Consider the following 17579-nt stretch of genomic DNA (forward strand, 5'->3'; position numbering starts at 1 on the left):
TACCACCATACTCTACATGGAAGGAAACTTCTGTTCTTTCCAAGCAATTATGCAGGACATATTCAAGAGAGAAAAAATATTCTTTATATGCCTCCATTCCCACACTTTAAAAGCATTTTGATAGATATTAGCAGGAGAGATGCAATAAGCATGTTATAAGTGTGTTTTTTCTTGCCTGACCCATTTAATATTTTTTCCCTGTAATACCCTATTGATTCACATTAAGACAGCCATTTCTGTTAATCTTTCCACAACAGCAGCTGACAGCGAACTGAGTACTTATGCCGAGAACAAATACATTTTTGCATCTTTCAGGGCTCTGTTTAGTTTTTTGTTATTTTCCCACATTAAATTAGAAGATTGTTTTTTATTCTTGCCTATACAGTGGATCTTTTTTGAGTCAAAGAATTCCACAGAGAAATATTTACACAATGTTGAAAGTCATGGTATAATATAGATGGAAAAAATTCACAAAGTCCAACTTTGACAAAGTTCACATCACCTCTAGATACTTGTATTCTGACTGAATTTGGTTTTGTTATCCTATCTTACCAAATCCATAGGCAGTACATGGTCGAGTTTTACACTGAAAACGATATCTTTATTGAATTGAAACAAATCACAGATATAATTAATACTCTTTTTTTTTTTATTACATCTATTTCTTTATCTAGCTACTGAGGGATTTAGTTTGGAGAAAATAAATAGTTCAAGTTCTTTCCCTTGTGCACTTTTCAAAGCTTTTGACATTTTTAGAGAACTACCTCTAGTTAAAATTTTATGGAGAAAAAAACCCAGTGCAATTTAGTGCCTGAGGAATATCCCAGATGCAGACTGGGTTCATATGTTATGGTTGTTCACAGCTCAAGAAGGAAGCCTGATAGAACAGAAGTAATTCAAAGAAGGACTTAATTTCAACATGTTTATCTTCCACCTATGAAGCTGTAGTAACTCTTGTGTGCTGGCATTCAATACAGAGACATTAATATAGATTTTATTGAAACTGGTTAATAAATGTGGCATTCCACCCTGAGTAGACTGAAGGAACATAAGTGATACACAAGATACATTTTACTCATATTTAATGGAAAAATTACTGCATATATGTTTTTAAGTTAGAAGAAAATAACCACTCTTTCTTTTCACAACATCATTAAACAAAAGATTTTCCAGATAAGAAAAGTAACTTTTATTGCCATCCTTATTTTACACATTACAAACAACATGCAAGGAAAATAGATTTGGATTCCATAAAACTCTGCTCTACTTTTACTTGGAACGGAGAATAAGATAGTTTTAGGTGTGTGTTCAGCTTCTTGGCTCCATGCCTAGAATTCTTCTTTACAAATAACCAATCCTGAACCTTGCTTACCAATATGTAAATCCTTATGAGCAGTATCTGTGGATTGGCAGAAAGGGATGACTTTCATGTTATACATATGGTATGTATGATTTTGAATCAATATCAAGAACAAAGTGGTGGACAAGTAGGACAAGTAATTGGTGCAAAGGGTGATGTTGCTCCAGTCCTGACTTCCATTATGTTTTCTAGCTACATTTTGGAAATGAGTTACTTGAATTCAGAAGTATGTTTTTTCAGAAGTGTGTTTTTTATTTTGTGAGACCTTGAGGTTTTCTTAAAGGAATAACCTGTTTTTAGAAAGTGGAAGAATATGTCATTAATATGTCAGAATATGTCATCATACCTCCTTCAAAAATAGTTTTCATTTCTTTTCCTTTAACTGAAAAGTTTTTCACCTTCTGTGCAAATGATCTAGAACTCTACAGTTTGGAACATAAGCAGCCAGAGTGAATTTCTCATCATAACCATTAAAACTATGTCTAAGAATTAAGAGAAGAACATAATATTCAGTTAAGTATGGAAGCATTTTGAAAAGAGATTACCATACTGTTCTTTTAGGATGAAAAGTATGAAAGATAAAGATCTGTCTTTAACAATTGAGTGGTATGCAAGTTAGTGGCATTGTACTTTATCTTAGCCCATTGTTTTAATTTAGCTTATGATTAATTTTGAAGATTTTGTTGAACATTTGAAATAGTATGTGTCCAACATTCAAGCCTCTGGCAATTGATTTAAGCTTTCTTCCACACAATTTCATTTGGCAAGAAAAAGAGTTTTACTGTTTCACTGCCTCCCTAACTTGTATGTGGATAAGTGGAATATTTCCTTTAAGAACACATTCTAAAGAGAGATAGAAAATAAATTAAGGTTGTATTTTATCATTCACCAAATTAAGATGCAAGCATCTTTTTGCCTTGTAAATTATTTGCTTTTGGTTGGAAAGTTTCACAATGTTTAAAATTAACCAGAACATCCAGGTCTTGTGTGACCTACAAGGATTTATGGAACTTTTGCCTCTGATAAATAGCCCAAAATTCAAAGAAAATACCTTCATCAGGCAACAGGAAATTATTTTTTAACAAATTTATCTGAAATACTAACTACTGGAGGAAATGGGGATGTAGTTTTACATCTATAATCTGTAACGTGCTCCTTTGGTTTCTATTCTCATACAAGAATAACTACAAAGGTTTTATGGTGCTAAAGATGCCCTTCCAAGTAGGGCTGGGAAGGAGGTGAGCATCTGGGGCTTTTTTTTTTTTTGTAAGAGAAAAGTGATTAAATTTAAAAGTCATTATGTTTCTTATGTTACTGCTGTGGCTGACTCTTATGCAAAATAATTTCTGTGATTAATGTACATTTTATGATTACTCATGATTTCCTGCATAGTTTCCAAATCTTACTGGCTCCATATGTAAAATAAATAGCATAAACAAAACAGCATGATAAAATCACTGCTTTGTGTGAGTACAGTTCATTCTATTTGTAACACTTGGCTGAGATATAGGACATTTTTTACAGTAGGAAAAGTGCCATCTACTGAATCACCAAAACAAAACTTTGCAGCATCTTGATAGATTTTTGTGAGAGAGGTCCTTCCCAATTACTGCAAGCCTTACTCAACTTGCAAACTTAATTTAGATCACCGCTGACACAGTGATATGGTACCTCACTAAGTATGTATTTAATGTGTTGTGTGGGTATTTGGGTTCTTTTTTTCTCGAGTAAGTGTTCCTGGATTTCAAGTGTTAATGGAAAATCAGTGAACTGCATTTTGAATATCTTAAGATTTCTATTTTTTAAATAACTTTTGTCCCCAAGATTTCTGGGGAGACTTCTTGAGCATCCTCTCCATCTCTTTAACACCCTAGAGAGGTCAGACTCCCGGTAAGGAGTTACTCTTATTTTGCCTGATTAGACAGTTTGGTGAAGGTATAGACAGAAAGACTATAAAAACAATAACCTGACAGCACATTAATAAATAACATTTTATGCTGAGACAGAAGAAAAAATAACTGAAATTACTAAGAGATAACTTTGCTATGGGAAAGGACTTACTAGTTAGCATAGTTTGGCAAGGTATAGAACATTTTTCAAAGGCATTAAATTGCTGTAAAGACCAATAGGACAATAAACTTTATTCAGGACTTAGAAGTGCTGTCAGTATTCTTCAGGGCTAAGCAGTAGACACTGGAATGAATATGAGCCACTGTATAATCCTGCACAGCTTTTAGAAGAATGTCACTACAAAAGTGGAGGGATTGGGAAAGTGAACATGATGAAAATCTTCAAAAATCTGGGAACTTTCCAAACATGGTCACAGGCTTACAGGAATTGGATAACCACAGGATTGTGGGTAAAGTCTTGTCATGACTTAAAACTAACTGATGAGAATAGCACAGGAATCAATTATTCCTTCTTAATATAAAAATATTTAGCAGTGAGAAGTGGCAACACTTTGTACACAGACAATTGTAAAATGCTCAAATTACAATGTCTGCAGTGAATCTGGTAGCAATTTTGTGACAATGATAATTATTTGTACAGTAAGAAAATGCCCCTTATCTATGTAAACCATGTTGTGTATAGCCAGGTATACTGTCAGACAGCAACCTTTGCTTCTGTCACAAAATAGGCTTTTTTCTCTAATTATAAACTGGATGTGTGCTGGTTTCTGCATAGATAATTCCACTGATAGCTTTTCATATATATTTTATTTTTTTTTCTGTTCATACAATACCCCTGAGGAACAATATTCAAACACATTAATTAAAACTTATTCAACAACTTGTGGGTTGCTTTCTTTCTAATTTAGTGGTGACTGCAGTTTGGAAATTCTGACTTAGCCAGCTTCAAAAATCATATGATGTTGTTGCTCATATAGAAACAGTTAAGTAAAAATAACCAGAGGGAATGCTTTTAAAAGTCAGTGTTGGAAGAGCTTTCACTTGGTGAGATGAGAAAGAAATCACTCATTTGACATGAGAAAAGTTGAGAGGAAAGACAGGGGCTCTTCTTGAACATGTCCTCCTTGAAATTGTTTGAAAGGTCTTTCAGACGCTTGGGGAAAAAATTAAACTCCATGCCCACCATTCATAATTTCAGCCAAATATAACAAATTTTATAGTGGGAAAGTGTGGAAAGATAATTACACTTTGTCCTAGGCAGTAACAGGTGCTGTCAGGCCCTCTCTATTCATATCCCAGTCCCACAATCTTCCCAGAGACAAACTGTTCTTCACCAAGCGGGATTTTTACCACGTGCAGAAACACTGCTCTGGGCAAGGTTGCTTTTCCTGTTCTGCTTTAGCGAGGTTAAAGCATCTCAGGCTGCCAAAACTCTTAGAAACATTTACAACATCAAAGTCAGCTGCAGCCATGCAGGGTGATGTTCAAAGCAGGACTTGGCTGCATGCCCTCTTCTTGGTGTTCATAGCTAGTGGAAGATAGAAATACCTAGACCAACTCCTTTTAGCTTTTTTGCAGTAAAATGGAAAACCACCAGAGGTTAGTGATATCTTACAATCTCTTCATTTTGCTCCACAGATCGATCACTGAAGAGTGGTGGGGGAAGGATGTGTTCAAAGCGGCACTGGCCAGTACTTCAGAGAAAGAGACTCATAGAATATTCGTGAAAGATACTCTGGCTCATGTGTCTCATTAATTTTTATACGGTGTGATACACAACCACAACAGGGTCTACTGATTGTTGTGTTTTTGCAGCGCAGTTTATACAGGTGAGCAGGGACATACAAGTGCCTTTTCACGATTTGGTGACATTTACACAACACTGTCCTTCCACAGCTCCATTCCTTAGTCCAAACCGAGCCATGTACATTCCAGACGCGGCCAATCCGTCACTTAACAGTATGGGGCGTGAGTGTCACCCCTCCAATAATGACTTTTATCGCAGAAACAGGGACTGTGTGTTGTCTTCTTCAATGAGCCAGCTAGGAAAAGCCGTTTCCTTTTTGGGGGCTGCTTTGGCCGGTTTTGACCTTTTCCCCGTCAGACCGGGTGCCACCCGTCCCGCTCCCGCGGACAACGGCGGGCGGCTCCGGGGAGAGACAGCGCCGCGCACCCTCTGGGAGACACAGCACCGCGCTCTCGCCCCCAGGGGCCTTCCGGCGCCGAGGAGCAGGGAGAGCCCCTCTCCCGAGGAAGCCGCCCGGCCTCCGCCGCCCCCAGCAGCGCGGGCGGTGGGCGCTCCTCCCCCGGCCCCGCTGTCCGGGGCCGGGCCGGGCCGAGCCGGGGCGGGNCAGCGGCTGCGGCAGCTCCGGGAGCTGGAGGGACGGGGCCGGGCGGCCGGCGGCCGCCGCGCTCGCCTGACCTGCGTGCCCCGCTGGCCGCGCCGGGCTGCCCCGAAGGATGTCCGCCCAGTCCAAGGGGACCGCATCCTCCTCCTCCTCGCCGTCCGAGGGGCCGCCGGCAGCCTCCAAAGCCAAGGTGAAAGAGCAGATCAAGATCATCGTGGAGGATTTGGAATTAGTCCTGGGGGACCTGAAAGATGTCGCCAAGGAACTTAAGGAGGTGAGAGCGAAGGGCTGCGCGGTCGGACTCCCCGTCTGCCCCGTATGGGGCAAGAGCCCCACCGCCCGCAGGCAGGGATCAGGCTTCCCCCGGAGCTCTGCTGCCGCCCCCAGGCTCCTTTTATCGCCTCTGCTCCGCGGGTCGAGCAACTGGTGTCCAGGTTGGGCACGGGGCAGCTCCCGGCCGTGCCCCGGGGCGGGCGGCTGGGCATCGCCGCGCTGCCCGGCGTCCCGGAACGGGCTGCAACCCCGTGTCCCGGGTGCCGTGCGCCTCACGACTGTGAGGCGGCTCTACTCGGGGACTTCCCACCTCAGGGCACCATTCAGAGTTTATATTTTTCCCGGGGGGAGCCTCTCCTGAGAAGTCTCTGCTGGACCAGGGTGTTCTGGGGAGCTGCGGGACCCGCAGCACTGCCCGGTTCCGGGCTGAGCCGCGCCGGCGTCCCGGCGCTGGGAGAGGAGTCAGGAGCGACCCCCTCCCGCCCCAGCGAGTTTAAGTTTTGGGCTGCGCGGTGCAGCGCCGTGCTCGGCCCGAGCAGCAGCGGCAGCGGCAGCAGCAGCGGCAGCAGCAGCAGCAGCAGCAGCGGCAGTAGCAGCAGCGGCAGCCCCGCTCGCACCTGCCCGGCTGCGGGGCTGAGCGGCCCCGGACCCCGCGCACCGCCGCCCTTGGCGCGGCTGCACCGGCGCGGCCAAGTCTGCTTCAGTCTCTGCAGCCTGCTTCTCCGGTAGCTGAGCACCCTGCTTATCGGCCCTATCTGGCAAGATTGCCCTCGCAATCCCTCCCTTGATGGTGGCGGGTGTCATCTCCTCTAGGTTAATCTGCAGGCAGAGTGCGATTACCGCGGGCATGTTCATAAACAGGGAAATGCAGTAGCTGAAGGAAAAGAATTTGGCTGTCCTTTTGGAGATTTCCTCGTTATCTTGATTTTGCTACACAACTGGTCGACAGATGGTTGGATTATGCACCAAAATTCAAGTCCAGAATCTCTGTGTATTGCTTTATAATCCTATATTTGACATTTATAATAAGCTTCGGTTTTTTGCCATCATATATTAGTTTTCTATTTTAACAACATTGTCAACAAGTTTCTTTCAACAGTCTTTTGCCATCTGAGGCAATCTGAAATTCACCCAGTGCTTTGTATAATGTTGAAAGATGTATAAACACACGGCTCACTAATCACAGCTGTTAGGCTCTTTTTTCAGCCACAATTCCAGGTTCCTCCTTTTTTTTTTTTAATATATCTATAATTTCTCTTTTTCTTAATGTGCTGCTGTCTATGCTTTGTAATTTTTTGAGGTATTTTGAAATGGAAATAATATTTATAGAGCAGCTCTTTAAATGTTTCTAAGACCAATAGCGTAAACTGGCTTCTGTTGCTGCAGAAGCACATTTTCAGGACCTGGAAAGGATGTAATGTGTTCTGTCCCATGAATGTAAATCGTTCCCTGCACGTAATCAGTCCTAGCTTTCATCCAGTGAGCAAACAGGATCGCTGTAAGTGGAGATCGTATATCATCATTTACTGTGGCATGTTTTATCTAAGCAAACTTGTCCGTTCTGGTTGACTGCATCTGGAAAAGAGAACTGGATTTACCTCTGCTTGATAGGGAAACCTGTAGAGAAATGGAGCTGTAACTCTGTTTAGTACTGTGTACCTGTTGAAGGGTGCAAGGATTGCCAATTGCATCTGTTTTGAGAAAATGAAGGTATTTTTATAAAAAGGATAGTTAAATCTTGTTTCTGACTGCACATGAGGTTTTTAGTAATGCTTTTCACCAAATATGCCTTACAAAGATGGTAGCTCTCATACTCCAACAAATAAGGGTTGCATACATATACATCTGCTTCATTGCAATATTATCATTATGTGTTAAATACACAAAGTGTGACATTTATTTTGGAAAGTCTGCAAAAGTTTGCCATCCGAGTACCTTTAGTTTGTCTGCCTTAATAGGATGGGCTGAATCTGCACAAAAACTCTTGACATAACTGCAATGTATATTTTTTATGTAAAAGTGGGTTAATTGGTGATTTTATAAGCTGATAACCAGTCTCTTTCACAGGTTGTTTGTAGGTGTTAGGAAGGAATGACAGGCTCTTTGTTAAAGCTTACAGGAAGTTAGTCTATAGTCAGTTAGGTGTATTACACATAGAAATATGACTATGCTTCATTTATGTTACCTACTGTAGGACCAATCAAAATGATGAAATAGAGGATGTAAGTTCACACTTTCCACGTTCACTGCAAATTCTGTATTTCTGGAAATGTTGCTGCCTTTTTTTTTTCCTCCCAGGGTGTTTGCTGCAGCCCAGCTGTTGAGCTGCAACCTTTTCTGTTACTTTTTTTTTTTTTTAATGTGTAATATTGTGTACTGGAAACAGTGTTTCATTTTTTATTACTGTTTTAAAAGTTTTCAATTCTGCTACAGTGGTAGGTTTTTTAGCATGAAGGTTTTTTAGCCCTTTTTTTGTGTAGTTCCAGTAATATTTATTTAGTTGTGGTATAGAAAATAAAATGGTACTGTAATTTTTTTTGTGATTTACATAATTTTTAAAACACTTTATTTTCTTTTCATCCCTATGTATTTGTAACCCTTAGATATAAATTGTGATTAATGGAGCACTTAATTATTGTGATAGACTTCATGATACCTTTCAGCCTTCTTTTTTAAGATTCATAGTTAAAGTACTGTCAAAATGAAACACCATTTTGTTGCTTCAAAATGAACTGCTCTGTAGCAGTAAGTAGCATTGCTGTATAGCAATAGCATTGCTGTATGTTTTATTACATTTAGCTTGTTATGCTTTACTTACCTTAATATATTTGCATCTGCCCTTTGCTCTGAACCTTTTTTCTGATTGGTTCTTGAACATTTTTTTATGTTTTTAAAAAGAGGAGATTGAGGGGTGAATAGAGGATGGCATGTTAAACTCAGATAGGCAAACCATGAAGTTTATAAATACTCTCTAAAAGCATGTGACTCAATCATGCAGATTAAAAGAAATACATTTTAACAGTTACTGTGTCTCAGAAGTGAACCATCCCTTTCTTCCTTCCCTCTCTCCCCCTTATTTATTGTTCTTGTCTGATTAGGTTAAGGTGACCACAGAAGATCAAGGATGGAGCAGGGGGGTGACTGGGAGACGTGGAAGGATGGAGCAGTGCTGAGTCCAGAGTCTGAGCTGGTGTATGGCTAGCCTTCTCTAGAGTGCTGTTAATTTAGGAGAGGCTTGGATGGACCCTTTTGTCTCCTTGCGTGGGTGTGGAGCAACAACGGGATGTGGTTTTGCATTGAAAAATGGATTTGAAATGGTTTAAGTTGCTGTCATTTGATGAATATTCCAAAGAGAAATCAAAGGGGTGCCAGAGGATTGAGCAACACTTGCTATTCCTTTAGTCCAGACTATTTCAAAATTAAGTTGGTGGAGCCTTAAACTTTAGTTCTCCTCCAGAGGATTGAATAAAAGACCTTTTTCACTGGAGTTTGTATAGAAAAACTGGCTATTATGAAGTCTTTTTTGGAACTACTTATCTGTCTGGTACATAAGTAATGTACTGTTGGAAATCAAAAGATGTGTACTATTGTAAAATGCATGATGTCGCCCTCTGATTACTTCAGAAGGGATTGTAGGGGATGTACATGTACACCTGTGGACAGCAGGGCACAGAGATTTATATAACCTTATAATGATAATATAATTTTTAAACCTTCCTTTCCTTGCATTCAGATTTTATGGTAATGTTACACATTTCTTTATTCTTGTGCTTGTTTTCATGAAGGAAATACTTAACTAAATAATTTTGATAAATAGTTTTTTTAATAATAAAAATTCATCTTGCAGAACAAATTCCTGGAAGTTATGTGTGAGACATTTGCATAGCTTTTAATTGGCTAAATATGCTCCAACCTTTTATCGAAAGGAAGCAGCTGTGTAGCTATTGCCAGTGTTTAGAATATTCCAAAATGGAGGTGCAGGGGAAACAGAAGCCCTCACAGGCATTGCACGTACATCAGTGAATTTCCAGTCATTTGAATCTACCTCCTCTGCTTTAAATCCTGTGAAAATGTCTTGCTGACAGAATGAGTACATAATCTTTTGTCATCTAACTGATGTGTTTATTTTCTGTAAAGGTATGATCTATACAATTTGGGCATTACTTAATAAATATGTTCTAAGTGAGGCTAGCAGATATGAACCAAAACACCATGACAAAGTTCGTTATAGGATAAATAACTTGATTCCATAAGCAGGCCACTCATCACTCTCTTAAGTGAAGGGTGGTCATGTGTTCTGTGGGTTTAATTTCTGGTTCAGGACTGCAGAAGTGTATTACAATTTCAACCGCCAGTTTTTTCCATTCTATTTCTGGCTTTGTGTTCTGGTAACTATCCAGATGGCAGAAGGTACTTCAAGTTCTTGCCTGTTAAACCAGAAACTAGGAGGTGTCAGGTCCACCAAGAGGACTGGAGCAGCGATACTCCATCACATATGAGTATCTCTGATGTGCAGTGCAAGCACCAATATAAAAATTTTGGGTTCCTATTGCTGCATGAAGATGAGGCGGGAAGTTATTACAGGTAGGCATGGGAAATACTATATAGAAACATAAGGATAGGTAGAAAAATAGCAAAACATTTTAATCCATTCCTTCTTCTCCTGATTCTTGCCTCTTTGGATTCTGTTCAGGTGTCAAGGACCTGCCACTCTTTTTTGCTAGGTAGTGGCAGTTGGAGCTTTTTGTGCATATGCGTTCCTACCGTTAGAAATCCAATTAAATGAAGATGCCCTGCTTATACCTGGATGAGGGATGGAGGCCCTCTTAACAGTGTTCTTCTGGAGTCTTTTCTTCTGTGCATGCACTGTATGTGTATGCAGATCCTGGTCAGTAGGGTGTGTGAGGGACTGAAGCATTTTTGTAATTTTTTTTGCTGTGGCTGTGATTTGGATCCAGTTCATGTACCAGAGTCAAAGCGTTGCATGAATAAAGGCAGCTGCCATTCCAAAACTTGCTAATCTCTCAATTAACAGATTTTTTCCCTGCTTTATTATTGCACTTATTCCTTTGTGCCTGATACAATCATGTACTGTACCTGGATGTTTGACTGCAAAATATGATTCATTATGTAAGAGAAGCACAGCACAGCAACTTTATTGTGATCTGCCCAGGGGTCCAAAGAGGGCCATAAGTAGTCATTGCAGATAACTGTATTGTATTTTTTCTTTCCATTTATTTCTTGTGGTCTGTGAAGCATTTATACAGTTATAGACAGTAAAACCTGCAATGAGCAAAGATAAAACTCTTATGCTAGTAGTCTCAATTAAACTAATGGAGCTAAAAGGTAGCTGTGAACCTGGAAAAACCCCATGTGTTAAGGTGGTCAGAAACATTTATATGCTGATGCATGACAGGGTGAGGTTGCTCCACATTTTGATTTGTAACCATGTCTACCAAGAGTCAGTAATTGCATTGTGTAACCCAATAAAAAGAATACCTGTAGGGAGTTGCTTATTGATATCAGGATACTTGACAGAGGGAAGCACACTGCTAATTTGTGCTCCCTATTTTATGTTTAAACTCATGTCAGCTACTTCATTCCTTATATGTAATACTGAACTCTTGATAGCAATGTGTATTGTGCAGTCAGGAGCTAAATAGAGCATATATAAATTCAGTTTTCAAATAAAAAGAGTACCACACTGGAAATATATATGTTTTTGTGTAATTTGAATTTCACACGGTCCGTGCACTGCTGACCATGATACAGAAAACAGAAATAGTGAGGCACAAACTTCAGTCTGTTGCAGTCAGATTTTTTCCATTGACTTTGTAAGGAAGAAAGCTAAGTTTGAATGATGGAAATTAGTCTTGGATTGCATAATTTTTATATAAACTTCAAATTTTAGAGAATTTAGTTGTTGCTATGAGTGCATTATGCAACATCAATGACTTGGTTGAAGAGCATCATTGAAGCTTTGAAGATTTTTGACGTTTTTCTTCTGGCAATGATACAATGTTTCTATTCTGATTACTCACCTTGGACAAAGTTCTGGAATACCCCTTCTACTTCCAGTAAAAGAATTCCAGCCAAATTACTGCATATGTTGTACACATGTGTTGTGTACAACTAATTAGTACCGCTCTTGGGAAAACTGTGGGAGAGGTGCAGATGTTGTCCCTGAGTTTAGAGTGTTTCCCACAGTGCCTGTTCCAAAATACCTTTGTGAATGAGGATCGCTATTCTCTTCCACTTTTCATTCCTTTTAGAGTTTCAAAATATTGATGGCTCATAGTCTTCTCTTAATGTTGTACTTAAAAAACATTTAGTTATTTTCTTAGCAAAAACTAAATGTTCAGTAGCTCATGTGTATCTTGTGAAGTTTTCTCTCCCTTTTTCCTGCTTCAGCAGGGGCTGCTGCTGTGAGGGAGTAAAATGGTCTAATTTGCAAATGGACTACTTTCTTTCCCACATAGCCTGTGTCTGACAGCCATGCAGATTACCACTAACCTAGTTACCTATTGGTAGACAGGTTTATATTTTTCTTTGGTAGTAGTTGGGCTTTTTGTTTGTTTGTTGTTTGTTTGTTTTTAATAAAAGCAACAAGTTGCAGTTAATGTAAATTGTTTTCTTGGTGAGAAAAATGCTACCTTTTATTTAGGTATGAATGTGTGATAAAGGACTACAGCCTATACGTACCTCCTAATTACAGCTCCTGTCCATCTCTACACAAAATTGACTGGTCATTCTTGGTGCTGTGACCTGCAGTGCTTCAAAATGCCATTTATTACTGTACCCAGGGAAAGAAGAAAAGCAGACCCTGTGGAAAGGCTGAGAAAATCCTCCAGCAGATCTCTCACTACAGCTTCCATCTGTCGGGTTGTGTGTGTTGGATGAGTAGAGTGACAGGGAGTTTAGTTTGGTATTGTTGCAGTGCAGCTGATGGGAGGCAGTGAGGAGCAATTGCCTCTGAATAGCAGTAGTACCATCAGTTGTTGCTTCTGTAGTGTGTTCATGTGTCTTGAAAGGTTAACGAACCCATCCGTTGTTTCATGCAGCATGTGCCACATTGCATTATGAAGACTGAGAGCACTGATGTTGAATCATTTCCAGATTTCATTGAAGATTATTTCTAAGTAATGTGAGAAATCCTGTAGTTTTAAAACACTTACAATTTCCCCCCCCCTTTTTTTTTTTTTGGATGAATCCACAGTCATTATTCTAGTGTTGCGCCTATGGTGGTATTATGTTCTGTTTGTTATGGTCTTTGACTTCAGTTCTTTGACTGAAGAGCTTCAAGGTAGAATCAGAGTAAGACATCCTTACTTGCGGTGGAATCATTTGCCTTGTAGGTAGGAGAAGAACATTAAACTTAACACCTAGGAAAATAATGTGAGAAGTTTATTATGTATTTATTAAGTTTATTAGGTGAGATGAGCTGCGGCAGGTTCCTAGACTTCTATGGATACCAAAAACTTGATTTGAGTTTTTCATTCAGGTGCAAAACATGAGATAAGTATACCAAAATTTTGGTATCTACTGACATTTCATACTTTACTGGAAATGTCACTGGAAAGCACTGCCTGCTTTAACACTGGAATGTGTTAAAGCAGGCAGCTTATGTGGCCTAAAAGATGTAGAGTCTATAAACTTAACACAGTGAAAGCATTAAGAAATTGTTTGGACTTGCTTCTCCATTATAATGTATTGGTTCTTATCCATGTGTCCTTTCTGTATAAAACTATATGTGAAAATATGAAGTATCAAGGTCAGTATGTTTTTGTTTGGTTTTTTTTCACTTCAATGTAATGAAACAAAGTAATTCTTTCTTTCTATGCTTTTTCATTGAGATTTTCAGCTAAATAAATGACTGAAAGTTCAGACTTATTCGAGAAAAAGTTGGAACAGATATTTTATTTCTTAATACAGAGCTGCAGACTGGTTGAGATTCAAAGGGCCTCCTAGAAATCGTGGAAATTTTCCATTCAAGAGTCAACTAGAGCAGGTTGCTTAGGATCTTGTTCTTGAATATCTTCAAGGATGGTGGCTCCATAACCTTTTTGGACTACCTATTTCAGTGTTGAATCACCTTGTTTTTGGTCTTGTAATTAGGTTGAATTTCCTGTATTTGTAATTGTGCCCCTTGTTTTCACCTTTATTCTTTCTAATCAATTGTGTAACGTGCGCTCCAGCCCCTTCCAACCCCTTTTCTGCACTAGCTCCAGTGTGTTCTGATCTGTCTGTGCTTGGGAGCCTGGACCTGCATACAATATTTCAGACTTAGATTCAAAAAATCAGGTATACATATTTAGTAAAAATGCTAGGCCACAAATATTTGCTTCTGCCAGTAAGTATTTCTTTAGCTGAAATTTTAAAATTAGTAGGAGAATACGTAGTGTACTTTTTCATCAAAGTTGCAGTAATAAGTGGTTGTGTACTTCTCACTGCCTGTGATCTGAGAACAGATCTTATTAAATTTCAGACAGAATAATAAACAACAGATTTGCAGTATCGCTCCCAATATGAATAAAGCAGGTGCATACACCAAGGGCTTGGAGCTGGTGTTTGAGAGGGCTGCAACTGGAGTCTTTGTGTCACGTCAGGGAGGGCTGCAGCCCCTTCTGCTTTTACAGGAATGCTACTATTCATAACATCTCTACACTAAACTGTGATGTATGCTTTTCCTCACCTTCAAATGAAATTGTCCAGGCAAATGCAATGTAATGAATCAGGGTAACTTTGTGAACAATTCAGATTAATTTTGCCTGTCTGCTTAATTTTCACTTTCATTTTCACTCTACTAATCTCATAGTAATCCTTCCATTCCTCTGAGGCTCTTTGTTTTCTTTTCCTAGGCCTTTTCCTTTCTCCCTCATAACTGGTTCAGGTGTTGGTGTAACTTTATTTACCTCACTTCTAGGAGCTGTCAGATGTCGTCTGTGTTCTTAAACATTAGAGTGCTTTTCTCTCCCCTCTTGAAAGTTGATGCACAAAAGAGTTTCAAGATAGTCCTGAAATTTTCAGGTGACTCTGACATTTATCTTAGAATCTCAGTTGTTCTCCTCTCGTATCTTCTACATGCTACTAGGAGATTCTTATGTGTAGGCTCATTGTTAGTAATTGTTTTTAGCTCAGTTTCTAATCTAATATGAAAATGTTTCTAATCTAATGTGAAAGTGAAAGCTGTTGTTTGAATTCAAGTTAACTGGTTATTGTTACAGCAGCAAAAGCCACCCATGATAGATTAGGTTAACATTGTTTTCCAAAGTTTGCTTGATCTTTTCTCAAAATACTACATAACTGTCCATTAAATAAGTAATTTTCAGTTACCAACTAAACTCTACATGTGTTTGCTGATGATTGCAGAGATGCTTAGATGAGGTAAGTTCATCAGAGCAGATTATTTCTACTAAAGAAAAAAATAATGCTTGAATTGTAAAGACTTAAATAATATACAAACATTTATTTTGCTAGATGTCTTAAATCTTAGCAAGCAGAATATTTTCTGATCTGATACAGCTTTGATTTTGCTAGAGCTGTGCCATCTTGTATTAGCTTGGCTGTTATCCTTAAACAGTGCCAGTCATTCCAGATGTTTGATGTATATGTTTGTATGCAAAGTTGATGCCTTGAATTCACAAACCTAATTTTAGGAGAAATCAGAACCCCAGTAATGTGTGTTAATTGCAATAATAAAGTTCCCATTCTTTTATTTAAGCCTGAAATTCATGTCATACAAAAGAATTGTAGTCTAAGACTGATTAAAGCTATACGTACATAGAAGTTTTACATTTAATAGCAGGTAACTTAGGAAATGCTGTTTAAAAAAATCTAAAAGTATCTTCTACATTTTAAAAGTTCTTAAAGATAGTTTTGAAACTTTCTGTTCAATAATGAATCTTTTCTGAGTGTTTATGGCAAGATTGCAAGAAGTTTTGCAAGGGTTACAAGAGGTATGATCCTCATAGAAGAAAAGAGAGTGTATTTCAATGATTGACAGCTGTGTACTATTTCTAGGAGATGAGCACTTGGCAGGCATCATGAATATCTACTTCAAGTTTCTAACGAATTAAAAAGAAATACATCAGCTCTATTAAAGTCAGAGTTTATTCAGTGTACATCATCTTAGGAACAGAAGCTACTTTATGATAATTTCAACAGAATATTTAATTTACCTAGTTATTTTTCCCATAATCTGGTAGTCTTCTAAAAGTTTATACCTGGCTTTGAATAGAAAATGTTTCTAAATTTGTATGTTTAACAGATATTAATCAATCAGGGGCATAAAACAGGGTACTAAGATAAAAATTCAATGAATAACCCTCTGGATTTATTCTTTCTTTGGGAATATGTAAGTAAACTTGATGTGATTCTTCGTATTATGGAGTCAAATGTAGTTATGAAGAAAGGAAAATCTTTTAGGTCTTGTGAATATTGCTAAAATTTCTTGTGAAATGGGCTTTTGTTTAGGTTTCACGGATTCTGACAGTGACATCTCATGTTTTAGGAGTGATGCTCTGGTGTTGTGTGACAGCTTTTCAAATGGCTTTTGGTTTTTTAATCACAATCTTTTGGAAGAATGGCAAGGCCCAGAGGGAATTTGGAACATTGTTGATCCTTTCTAAAAATCAAGCTTTCTTTTAATAACAACTTGTTTTGTACAGGCAGAGTACTTCTGCCATGTTCATCTATTATTTCTCAGTTTAATTTACTAATCAAGAATGAGATATCATTTTTGTCACTCTGAATTACAGATACGATGTCTTCCTTAAATGCATGATTTCTTGTACTTAGTGAAACAAAGTTATCTGTTACATAAATGCTGGTACACTACAATTAAATCTTGATCAAGTGGATTTTATAATATGGAATGTCTATTTTGATCAGATTAAATTGTTTCCTTGGTTATTTTACAGTAACTATAGACATGCAACACTTCTATAGAATTTTTCCTTGAAGAATGTACTATTAAACTGGTAGCCTGTGTGGCTAGGAGACAAGACATCAGCATTTTGCTTTCTCCTGGTGTAGTGGTCTAGCAGGTGTGTATGTCTTTAAGGTTTTCTTCCATTGGAGGAGGTATTTTATGAGACTTCACATGCTTCTTACTGCAGATTGCCATTTAATGCAGACAGGAAGTTTAGTACTATGTTTTTGTGGCTGTAAACGGTTTAATCTAGGCCAATAATTCCATTGGATGAACAAACAAATTATGACAAATAACAATACCAAGATTGCTGCAGTTTCTTTTTGCTAATGTTGCCACTCAGCTCTGGTAGCTCTTGAATATTTCTTCATGTAGTTGTTCGTGTATGTTGGTACATTAGTAAAGAAATTTTTTTTTTTTTTATTTCCTTGGTAGACTCTTTCCACTTGACGAAAAAGAGCTTTTCCAGCTCTGTTTTACTTGAGTTGTTCTTCACAGGAATGTGTACAATACTGTAGGTGAGATCTAATCAGAACTTTGCCAGAACTGTGTTTTGCTTGATTCTGAAGTTTCATTTCTATTTGGTGAGAAATTACCCTCTGGCAGTCATTCCATGATGAACCCTCTGCAAAGAGCTCTATGAATTTCTTGACTTCCAGTCTGTAGCACAAAGATATTTTGTTTCTCCTCGTGGTTATGATAATTTACAAGGGGAATTTTTTCTCACTTCTAAGTATCTGAGAGATTTACCTCATGCC

General features: G+C 38.6%; 1 protein-coding gene across 2 annotated transcripts in view; it reads left to right on the forward strand.

The window, feature by feature from the left end:
- Window positions 1-5617: 5617 nt before the first annotated feature.
- Window positions 5618-17579, forward strand: part of PRR16 (proline rich 16) — a 93925-nt gene continuing 81963 nt past the window's right edge. For both annotated transcript variants that reach the window (XR_005630043.1, XM_039730956.1), the window contains exon 1: window positions 5618-5892. Coding sequence is in view for 1 of the 2 variants with exons in the window: in XM_039730956.1 (XP_039586890.1) it covers window positions 5731-5892 (162 nt within the window). In the remaining variant the exon portion in view is untranslated. The remainder of the gene's footprint in view (window positions 5893-17579) is intronic.

This window comes from Passer montanus, unplaced genomic scaffold (genome assembly GCF_014805655.1).
Source record: "Passer montanus isolate IOZ18808 unplaced genomic scaffold, ASM1480565v1 scaffold110, whole genome shotgun sequence".
NCBI classification, from domain to species: domain Eukaryota; kingdom Metazoa; phylum Chordata; class Aves; order Passeriformes; family Passeridae; genus Passer; species Passer montanus.